At 36.3% G+C, this 12,451-nt stretch overlaps 1 protein-coding gene across 2 annotated transcripts in view; it reads left to right on the plus strand.

Annotated features, from left to right (window-relative positions):
* Positions 1-12,451, plus strand: part of LHPP (phospholysine phosphohistidine inorganic pyrophosphate phosphatase) — a 120,305-nt gene that overhangs the window by 18,491 nt on the left and 89,363 nt on the right. For both annotated transcript variants that reach the window (XM_070945570.1, XM_070945571.1), the window contains exons 3-5: positions 1,097-1,250; positions 7,350-7,413; positions 8,172-8,264. In XM_070945570.1, coding sequence (XP_070801671.1) covers positions 1,097-1,250; positions 7,350-7,413; positions 8,172-8,264 — 311 coding nt within the window. The remainder of the gene's footprint in view (positions 1-1,096; positions 1,251-7,349; positions 7,414-8,171; positions 8,265-12,451) is intronic.

Below are 12,451 nucleotides of genomic sequence, written 5' to 3' on the forward strand. Positions count from 1 at the left end.
TGACACTTGTTTCCAGATTCATAAAATAGGTCCTTTTCCTTTTTACTTCAAACACATATGGAAGCAATCCTAAGTTTGTTTTCTGTTCTTTCGTATTGGGAAACAATAAAGATAAAACCTTCACCAGATTTCTTGTAATTTACAAGCAATTTTATTCTGCTTACCTTTGGACAATGTAAGCATTCTAAGAAAATTTTTCAAAATGTTTTCTACTTGCTTTTTATAAAAAACATAGCTTTCTTTTTAGGCTTCCAGGCACTATCGGTTCTGCTTTGTTCACATGCAACTAGTTATCTTGAAGTTCAGAAACATGACTTGAGGGGAGCAAATGTATCCTCTTCTTGGTTTCAGCTTCATTCTTGTCATGTTGAACTGCAACCACAAGATATCAGGTTGACAGTAAAAGACGGTTGTCTCCTTACCATCTCTTAGACATACTTATTTGATTTCCAAGCTATCAAAGCCATTTTCAAAAGATTTCTGGTTTCTGGGCAAGATTTTTGGAAATGGCAATGTCAGGTGCAAGAAGTCAAAATAGAATCCAAAAAAGTACTAAGGGTTTATTTCATGCTACCTATATACAAGAATCTGCACTGCTAACATTCAAGGAGAATTGGCACCAGATAAGAGTCAATGGACTTGGGTCTCCAGGGACATAGAAATTCCAAACTGATGATGAGTTTGACCCCGTCCTCGGGCTCAACCTGGTCAGCTCCTATAGATAAGGTATTCAGGATGGAGATATATGGCATGCATTTTTCTTTTCTTATCAATTAGCCTGTATTTAGACCCTGCTGAACATGCTCGGTCTACACTTTCTATACATTTGTTTTGCATTTATTTATCAGAAAAAAAAATAGATTTTCTGAGGCCTGTTAATAACTCTTTTATGGGTGCAGATGATACTGTTTGACTATATTGGACAAAATCGAGTAAGTTTTTGATTTATGAAGTAACATTTATACTGTAGCCTTTGAGGGAGAGAATATGCAATTCTGTTAATGTATGAGCTGCTTTAGCTCAATAGACCTAGGTTAATATGAATTTGGAAATAAGTTGTCATGAAATATATAAATATATGTTTATTATTCCTTAGATCTCATTCCTGAATTTGCTGATGTTGATAAAACAAATCCTAACTGTGTAGTAATTGGGGATGCAGCAGACAACTTTTCTTACAAAAATCTAAATGATGCTTTCCAAATTCTCATAAGCCTGGAAAATCCAGTTCTGCTGTCTTTGGGAAGAGGGTAAGTTAATAAGTAGAGCTCTGAAAATGTTTTTAAAAATAGTAATGTTTGTTTAATGCCCACAACTTTTTCAAATTCTAACTGCCTTCTTATAGGTTTGTAGGGTCATCCAAGGATGTCTCTCAACTGCCCAACAGTTTTGATGCTGAAGACAGATGTAAAGGATTAATTGACTTTCTCTTCCTTTAGTCAATTTTGACATCTGTATGTCAATCAAGAGAGCACTGGAAAAGAGTTTTGTCCTAGTCTTCCCATCTTTCTGATACATCACTTGAACGGTTGGTTCATGGTGTTCAATAGTAGGACAATTCATGTTGTCCTTGTGTGAGGCTAAAAAAGGGCTAGTAACATAAAACAAATAGTGGTATAAACTCTTTTGCCAATTTTCTTTTCTGAACCTATTTAAATTATTTTTTGATATGGATGTTAATGTTCTTTGTCATACTTTCCTCAACATCTTTTTCCTTCCTCTTTTTTACTGTGCTCCTATATCTCTTTTGTAAATGTGCAGGTAGTCCTCCACTTACGACTGGCCGCTTAATAACAGTTTGAAGTTACGATAGACACTCCCCCTAAAAGCAATTTGTGACCCAATTTAAAGGTTTTGACAGTTGCACATCCCCCCCCCCCCCAATCACTTGATCACATTTAGAGTGCTTGGCAACTGGCTCACCTTTATAGCTATTTGCGGTATCCTGGGGTCACATGACCACAATTTTCAACATTTTTTTTATTGAATTTATATTATATTATATTATTATATTATTATATTATATTATATTATATTATTATATTATATTATATTATATTTATTATATTATATTATATTATATTATATTATATTATATTATATTATATTATATTATATTATATTATATTATATTATATTATATTATATTATATTATATTATATTATATTATATTATATTATATTATATTATATTATATTATATTATATTATATTATATTATATTGCCTATTCACCCATGGCGACTGAATGTGGCTTACAGAATATAAAACCACATTTAAAACAATAAAAACTAACAAAAAGAATCAAATAAATTAATATAATACAATATAACAAAATCATCTCCCATCCCCCACCCCGGCGACAGCAGATCACACGAGCCATTTAATGGGCTCCATCCCGCTCTGGGTTCCCCAGGCCTGCTGGCAGAACCAGGTCTTCAGCGCCTTCTGGAAGAGTGGGGGCCATTCTAATCTCTGGAGGAATGATGTTCCAGAGAAAGGGAGCCACCACGGAGAAGGCCCTTCTTCTGGGTCCTACCAGGTGTATTTCCCTCTGGGATAGGACCCGCAACATTCCCTGCCTCCCCGCTCTGATGGGTCTGGTAGATGTGACCAGCAAGAGAGTCCCTCAGATAACCTGGTCCCAAGGCATGAAGGGCTTTAAAGGTGACAACTAGCATCTTGAATTGCACCTGGAAGCAAATCGGCAATCAATGCTGGTCCTGCAGGAGAGGTGATACATGTGCACACCGGGGTCTGCACAAAATCATGCAGCCCGCTGAATTTTGCACCAACTGGAGCTTCCAGATGCTCTTCAAGGGCAGCCCCATGTAGAACACATTGCAATAATCAAGATGGGAAGTGACTAGGGCATGAGTGACTGTGAGTAGGGACTGTTGGTCCAGGAAGGGGCGTAACTGGCGCACAACCTGCAGTTGCACAAAGGCCCTCCTGGCTACGACCTCCACATGCTCTTCAAGCAGGAATCGTGAGTCCAGGAAAACCCCTAGATTACAGTGATTACAGTAGTGATAATCAGATAACTGATTACAGTAGTGCACCCCATCCGTTTTGCTGGTTTCCGATGCTTATTTCTGGTTTTTGGCAAAAAATGCCCAAATTTATTCACTTAATGACTGTAATGTTTGCTTAATGACTGTAGTGTTTGCTTAATGACTGAGGCATTTGCTTAATGAACACTGCAAAAATTGGATCTGGTCACATAGTGACCTGGTTAACGATCGCAATAGCTTACAATAATCATTCTAGGCTCAATTATGGTCCTAATTCAAGGACTACCTATTCTGTTGGGCTTCCTTCATTTGGCCAGTTTGTTGTTTTAAAAACAAACAAACTAACTAATGTTGAACAATAGATAGAGGTGGGAGGGATGAAATAGTTGCTCATCCCTGGTAATAGAGAAAGGATGAGTAAGAGATATAGAACAGTTCTCTTTGGGCCATATTGTCCTTAAAAAGGGCAATGAAGGCTTTCTTAGACTTTTAGGATTCTGTTATATAGCTTGGAGTGATGTCAGGTACGCTTCTTTGGAGCAGGGGTGCCTCAGTACCTTGCTGGAACTGAAGGCTGTTAGAATCACAAGTCTTTCTGGGAAAGTCATGTCATGCCTTCAGGAACACAGTGAATAGCTGGTGATTATAGTTGAGAGCTAGATACAAAATGGTGATCACTAAACAGTGAGTCAGGAGGATGTTGGAGAAGGGCTTTGTCTCAGTCTGCTTTCTTTCCTAATTCATCACTTGAATTGTTGTTTAATTGCATCCAATAGCAGGACTATCTCTTCATCAATATATTAGACAAAAAGGACTAGTAAGTAACAGTAAAGTTGGCTTTCTCTATCTATATTTGCATATGGCATTAAAGGAACCAAGCTTGAATATTTTTAAGTAGGAAAATGAATAACAAAAGTCACTAAACTGTCTCTGAGATTTCAAGTAAATGAATTCCATTGTTGTTCAAGTACAGCAGAAGTCATGAATGCTTCAGAAATCCTTATCAAATCTGTAAGAATATGCAGAAACATATTTTGGAAACATTATTTTTTGTTATAAAAACATTCAGATATTTAGATTTTGTTTATCAGGAGGTTGGACTGGAAGACCTCCAAGATCCCTTCCATGTTTGTTATTCTGTATTCTGTAAAACTCAAATATTGTTTTGATATACAATCATGAGAAGTCCTAATTAAGGAATTCTGTGGAAAGCAATCTAATGAAAGGAGGGTAATCATTTCCAAACAAATTAAAATAATCATTTGCAAACACTCTTAAACTTGGTAGGGTTTCTGAGTAAGATGTACAGTATATTAAATCTCACTGATTTTCTTATAACTTTATTTATGTTAGCTGTACCATATACCAGCTGTACTTCTACTAATTGCTTCATACAGAGATGTAAGAAGCAGGGGTGGGTTCTACTTACCTTTACTACCGGTTCGCAATGGGATCGCACGCACTCTCTCGCTTCGCTCACGCATGCGCCTTGCTTCTGTGCATGCGCAGATTGCTGCTGATGACATCCGGGGCAGTGGGAAGGGCCTCCCACCAGTTTTACTACCGGTTCTTGCGAACCGGTCCAAACCAGGGACAACCCACCACTGGTAAGAAGAAAGTAGGAATCATGTTTGCGTTAACTGTGTCAAGCATACTAAGTGGAATATTTATTTTATAATGGGCATCAGCTTTCTCTTGTAAGATCACAACTGTGATTGAGTTGTGAGTGCCGATGGTATGGATTTTGCCTTCCATTCAATGTCCTCTCAGCCACTTTTCTTATGAGTTACTAATATTATGTAAAGTATAACAGTGTTAATAATGTTCATTTCTTTAACTTGCTTTAGGAAAAAAACCCAGAATTCTTTCCTCTAAAGTTTTAGTATATGCTCTTGAAAGCTAGAACATTAGAATGACTGAAGCAGAATGCTGTCCTTGTGAAAATGGAGTGATTTACATTTAGCATCTGTTTTGGGTTGAGAGTGGGAATTGGCTTTGTAATTTCTTCTGTCATGCCACTGTCAGAAAATTAAGCTGTTTACGCTAGACTATAGAAGGTTAATGGCTGTTCTAGCAAAGGTCAAGTGGTCATTTTAAAGAGAGGCTGTGCTGATTAATCGAAAATGGCAGAAGGATATAGCATAAAATCTTATCTGACTGCTCATCCTATACATTTTTTGCTCCTTACCTATTTGTTTAGGAACGTTAAAAAACACTTGAATTGTACAGCTCTCTCTTTTTATTGTTCTAATAAAAAGAAAAAAAGAAAGAGATCTACTGAATCATATTTTGAATGTTTGCTAAAGAAAGTCAGCTGCTGAGCTTCTTCATCACCAAACATGGTTATTTGGAATAAGTTCCCCCTTAGCATTTTCAAAGAATTGGGACTAGAATGAGCCTGCCAGTTTAGGTAGTGAAGTCCAAAACTTTTTGCAATGTTGGTTTGATTCTGTCAGTGATATGTGCTATGATCAAAGCCATTTATAATAAGAGAAGATAATATTGCTAAGAATATGTAGTAGCACCAGCAGGGAATTTGGAACAATTGCTAACTCTCTGGACTACACCCCATCTTTTATAAAAAAATATGTGTTCCATAGAGGTCAATTGGATATGACAACAGAAATCTATCATCAAGAAAAATGAATCCCGCCTTTTTTAATTTGTGATGCGGGAAAAAATATTAGATCTGCTTAGTAGAAGTAGTAAGTTAACCAATTGAATGAATAACATTACCATTGATTTTAATAATTAAAGATACATTAAATAGTAGTTTATTTTTATGTTTAACCTATTTCCCATACATTACTGTAAATAACAAATAAAATAAAAATGGCCTTTCATCCATAATAAGTGATAGCTTTTGTTATCTATTATTTTTTCTTTAGTAATTTAAAGCAAAAAACTTTTAAAAGGTTTTGGTAAAATAAACATTTGTCATTAATAAAGCACAATGAAAGTGTGATACTTTATCACAATTAAGGTCATGAATAATACATGAAATTCAACAACTTATCTGTTGATTGGCATTTATATTTATGGACAACATATTCAAGGTAAGTCAGTGTGTAAAATATATGTTGTCTGCATTTGGACAACATAATAATCCTTTAACCATGTGTAGGAAGTTAGCACCCACCCCTTTCCTGGAAGAATGAAATATTTTAGGAAATATTAAAAAGGCAGAATATTATATTTCCCTGGATGAGAAATGGAGAAACATGTTTTAAAGACAAAGCAGCTTCCTGCCTCCCCCACCCCCACCTTTGTTAATGGGCCATAATCTGCAACACAATAGCAACAGAAACTAACACAATGGGACCCATCTAGGACAAAAACTCACCACATGGCACCTGGGAAGATTACATCAGCCAGCAAGGCTAGCTAAGACCCCCACCCCCTGGGAGTCTGACAACCAATCAGGATACTCTTTCTGGGCCCCAGGAAGTTCAAAGTCAGAAAAAGCATAAAACCTGGGGACTTACTGTATCTCGGCCCCTTTTCTGTTCAGGAACTCAAGCCATGTGATCCTGTTCACCATTAAACCATCTTTCCAAGCAGTTTCCATGTTTCCAGTGTCTTTTTCCCCACTTGGAGCTGAACCCAGAAGGATATTTCTTCCAACACATGGTGTATGATTAATAGTGAATATGTCCTATTTAGTCAGCTAGCTAAATAATGCTTCATCATGCAGATTGCTATTAGAAATCTGGTTATTTTAGAGTTTTTGTTTACCCATATATTCTACCTTCACTACTCAGATACAGTTAACTAAGATCTTTATCAATGGCTTTTGCAAATATGGACCCACAAGCCTACTACGTACTTTTTGCATCTTCTATAGCTTAGCTTTAAAGTGATAAAAGGTTAGTTCAAGTCATCTTCGTTTCATGACCACTCATTGAATGAACATTCAAACTTACAACGGCACTGAACGAGTGTAGCTACAATCAGATCTTGCACCCACATTCGGTGCTGCATTCACAGTCAAGTGACTGTGATTTGCAAGCTTCCTGCAAGCAAAGTCAATGGGGAAACTGGCAGGAAGTTGAAAGTTATGGGCATGTGAGAACCTGTACAGTCCCCACTTAACTGGAATTGCTGGGACTGCTGCCACTAAGCAGTGCAGTCATGCAGTTTTTCAACTTTCAACCACATTGCTTAATAGTGGAGTTTCTCATCCAAATTAGCATTCTTATATGAAGATCAGCTGTATAATAGTTTATCACTTTCAATAGGAAAGTGGGGACAGAGAGCAAATGCAGAATGCTGTATGGGTCAAAGGATCAAAAGGCTTGAAATACTGCATTTTAAATCTGCATATTTTCAATTTCAGACGCTATTATAAAGAAACAGATGGACTAAAACTTGATGTTGGAGCATATATGAAAGCACTGGAGGTATTTTATTGTTTTAGTAGATAATGTTCTTTATTCCAGAAAAAATGTCACTAATGTATTCGTTTATTTTATTAAAATATTTATATACCACTAAACATTTGCATATTACCAAATATGTTGCCAAATTACCATATGACACAGGATCTAGGCAAAAAAATATATCTTTTTTGTAAACCAATATTTTTCAACTAATTCAAAACATAGCAATTTTTTTTGCCAAGACAAGTCTTTGGTAGACTATCTCATGGTCTTAATCATCTTCCTTGATGGGATGTGTATAGCCAACCACAGTTCAGAGTGCTGATGTTTACAGTGAAACCCTGCATAGGGTTTTCTAAATAGGATTGGTTGTGTACATATAACATGAACGAGGGCATCTGGAGCTTATGACCCCAATTGGAATCGGAACTTTGATGCTTAATTTGAAATATTTAAATGGCTCTACTTGTTCCCAAAGTTGTTCTCCTGGTCTTCTGCTTAGACCAAGGTTGTTGGTATACTAGGCTATATGAAAGAACAGCAGAACCTTTCCCCCTCTGATAAATTCCCTATGCACTTCTGTGGAACCCATCTTGTATCTTCAAAATTGGACGTAAACCGTGGAGATTATTCTTGATATTTCTACAAATAGTATTCCTACCTTAAGCTGTGTTTTAGAATGTTACCCTCATTTGAATGTCAATAACTAGAAAGCAATGTGTGTAAATCAGGCACTTTTGTTTTGAAAGTAACAGTGTTATTTTTGTCCTATTGCCTAGTATGCCTGTGATATTCAAGCTGAGGTGGTGGGAAAACCAGCCAAAATGTTTTTCCAGTCGGCTTTGACAGAAATGGGCATTGAACCTCACCAGGTAAGATTTCCGAACATTGTCAGAGTTGATTTTACTACCATACCCAGGATGGAAATGGGAGGATAAAATAATTCATTGGGGAAGAAATATGAAACCAATTCAGTTGCACAAAAATGTATTGAACTTTGAATTTGCAGGAAACAGCTGTTCTTTCTCTTTGAAAATAAAAGTTGTTTCAGTTCATTTCTCTCATGTTAAATTGTTCATACAAGCAGATAATAACATGTAGAAAGGTTTCTAAAGGTTTCCAATTGTCACTGGAATATTATGTGGAGCTGAATTCCCAACAAGCAGTAATGATTTACTTGATGAAAATTTTGAAGAATGCTGCTGCCAAAACTACTGAATATGCATGTACATTCATTTAAATTATTATTAAGTAATAAACTAAAGAGACATCTTTAAATAAGCAATAATCTTAGGAGATTTATTATTTTTCTTTCTGTTTTTATTATCTATTTTATAATGTAAAAGAAACCAAAGAGATATCTTTAAATAAGTAATAATCTAAGGAGATTTATTATTTTTCTTTCTGTTTTTATTGTCCTTTATTTCATAATATAAGCTGTCCAGAGTAGTCTGGAATTGGGCACCCTCCAAATTTAATCATGAATCCTTGAATTAATCTTCAATTCAAGTATTTACTTCAAATATTCAGCAGAATTGTAGACAGTAAATCTTTCTTTTCCTGAAGAAACTTAGATGAGAAGTGAAACATCTTCAAGAAAAACCAAGATGTCCCAGAGGTGCCTCTTGAAAAAGCACCTCTGGGACATCTTGCTTCATTTGTATCAAAACTGGGGATCAGTTCAAATCTGACTGATGAGTTGATTAATTAAGTGCTATCAGATTAGTGCTGACTCTTTATGACCACATGCATGGATTCTCTCCACTAAGCCTTTTAATTGTCTCAGACTTCATTGCTACTGTGGTCAAATTCATCTATCTTGCCATTGATCATTCTCTTTCTCTCTCAACGTTTTGGATTTGCCATAATGCAATAGATCTCCATCTATTACAAAACAATAGTTGGAGTCTCATTAGTGCTGTCAGGGAGATTCCTGGATTGACTTCTTCTAGGATCCAGTTGCTGGCTTTCTTGGCCGTCCATGGTACCCTTCAAAGTTTTCCATAGTGCCATAATGTTGGTAATATCTGTATCCTGTTTCTTCCATATATAGCTTTTTAATCCATAGACTTTCACAGGGATTGTTTTTTTCCCCCTGAACCTAATTAAAACCAACATTGTAAATCAAGAAAAGTTTTTTGTGTTGAAAATTGTCTATATGTGGCATATTCCTAATATGTGTCAACACATATTTGCCAACGGTGTTAAGAAGCTCATTGTCCTCACCAGATTGCAGGAAATCTTAAGGTGTGTATCAAATTGTAAGTTCAGTTCATGTCACACAGGCAGCTACGAGAGCATGTCATATGGCTTTTCCCTAAAAATGCCCCAGGGGTTCTTTTTAAGTACTGATACAACTTAGCATCTTTTTCTGACAGTAAGTTTAATTGGACTCTTTAAACAATCTAGATATCTCTAAATTTTGCCCGATGACAGTCTTCCTGAAAATGACACTTGTTCTGTGATATTTTCAACCAGTCAGCTATTTGAAGACCGCTCTCTTGTTCTTTCTTTCTAGCTATCTCTCGCCTAAGCTATTTGTTTTGCTTTTTGTAATCTTCCTTCTCGGTTCAATCCTTCAACATTCTTAACAGTTTTTGTTGTGCCACTCTAGACATTTTCCAATTTGTTGCTATCTTTCTGGCAATGAGTTGGCTAAGTCTGAACACAGTTTCCACTTGTACTAAGCCATTAATCCCAACTCTGAAAACCTGACAAGACAAAATCTTTTTTTAAAAAAAATCAGTAAAATTTATTTCTTAAAAAAAAGTGGGAAGATTTTGAAAGGATTCTGTAGAGTGATTGCTTCAAAAAGGGTATAATTGAGAAACTATGCAAGAAAGCCAGAACGTAGACATGGTAATGATATAGAAAGGAAGCTCTAACACACCATTGTTGCTTCCATTGGATTCTTGCCTTCATAAGAACGGACTGTCTTTTCTGTGCTTGACTTCTGGGACTCAGAAGCAAGGTTTGTTTCAGGGTGTTTTAACTGATGCTAACTTAGTAGAATGTCTGACTTACAAGTTAAATAAAATGTACATGTTCAAACTTCAAGCCAGCTGTGTGTGCCTGCACTGCCTGAAGTCAGATGTGGGTTTCATTTTTATTCTCCAATTGAAATTAGTTGAATTGGAGAGATTGGGATGGGTAATTCTGTAGGTTCTCTAACTTGCTTAAAATATTTTTGTATTTATGTCTCAGAATTTCTCATAAATTACAGATAACTGCTGTTTGTTCAAAGGTGTGTGAAAGATCATGGGTGTGTGTAAGAGTTGCCATGTGGGTCAAGTAGGGTGCTCAGGTTTGGCACAGGTCAAGAAGAATGCATGGAGGTTGCAGGGGTATGTGAGAGGTACCATGTGTTGAGTTGGGATGCTATGCAGGGACGTGGTGTGGATTGGGAGATAGCTTGGGGATATAAATGCAGGTCAGAGATGGCGCATGGGGAGAACAGCACAGATCAGAGTGTGTGTGCAAGAAGGGTTTTGTGATTTGGGAAAGGCATTTGGGGGATGGGTTGGGAAGCTGTGTGGCTGGAGGCAGCACAGGTAGGTGAAGTGTGCCGGATGGTGGCATAGACTGGGAAGGATGTACAAGATTCCTTCCTTCCTGTTCCTCACTCCCTCCATTCCCAGTAGGCAGGTAAGCGGCTGCTACTGAGTGGGGAAGGGATTGCAAAAGTGGCTTGGAAACTGTCAGAGAATATTCAGAGAATATTGATAATGAGCATAATGAAAATAATATGACCACAGCAGCCGCCCAGCAATGCAGCAACAGCAAATAGCACTGAAGCAGCCAGAACATTCCCAAATGTCATCCCCTTGGGTCATGGGTCCCAGATTTTTGACACATTCTGTAAATTGATCTGTTAGAATATTATTTTGCATTTGAGATACAAAAAGTTTTGGCCCTATGATACACCGTTTTGCCCAATTAAAGGTGTATATAGGCTTCTCTGGATTTTGGATGATAGCGTGTTTTTAAAAACTTTTTATGTGTTCACCTAAAATGTTATATACGGTATTTCTTTAAGTCAGTGCATCAATACAGCTTTTCTGGTTATAGTCCAAAATAAATGGAATGCAGAAGGTTAATAATGGCTACTTTATAACATTATGGTTTTTAAATGCTCACTTTTTGAGTACTTGGGTACCATTTATTCATTGTTCCTACTGGATCTGGATCTTTGTAGCTCTGATTTTCTCTAATCTATATAGCATCTACCTCTCTTAAAATCAAAAAGTATATCTTTACTCTCACCCTGATTTAGTTACACCATTCCAACCTACTTGTTACAAATAACACAATTCAGAATGTGAAAGCACAAATACCATTTTTGTTCATTTGAATCCAGGTGCTGCTGGAAATGGAAATATTACCTCCTGCAAAAATGTATCTGAGTGACACGTGGAAAAGACACTTCATGTGCATGTCAGTCCCTGCCTAGGGTAATAAAATAAAGACTAGAGTGATGACTTTCATCATAAAATGTTCAGGTCCATTTATGTGTTGCACTTAAATATGACATTAACTGCATCATTAAATCACTGTAAATCTCCATCTGTGCTTTGTTAAACTTGTAATAGTCTTCATCTGTCTTCATTTTGCCCCTACATCATCTTCAATTGTCTTGTCTGTATAGTGGCTAAAGTTTGAAATTTTTGGAATTACTTTAATCAATAAAGTTATCACCAATCATTTCCCTTGATAACTGCTTTGTAAAGTGATCCTGCCTTTGCTTGCTTCAGCTGAGATGTTTTCAACTGACTCTTTGAGTGGAAAGGACTCCCTAAAGTCCAATTTTCATTTTAACCTTTCCTGAATAGCTTTGGGGAAAAAAGATTGCTGGAATTACTTTAATAGGAAATTTAAAACTTTTAAACGTAACCAAGCTCTTCTTATGATTCAGTAATATGACAAAGAATAACCCACCTTTAAAGGTTACAGAAATAGCCTAATACCAATTATTTTTAAAGTTGTTGTTAACAGTGATTTTTACTGCATTACAATAATACCAAAATAATGTTAAGGTTCCAATAGCTTAATATCATAATAA

This window comes from Pituophis catenifer, unplaced genomic scaffold, assembly GCF_029215685.1.
Source record: "Pituophis catenifer annectens isolate HBS135680 unplaced genomic scaffold, rPitCat1.0.hap2 SCAF_6, whole genome shotgun sequence".
Taxonomy (NCBI): Eukaryota; Metazoa; Chordata; class Lepidosauria; order Squamata; family Colubridae; genus Pituophis; species Pituophis catenifer.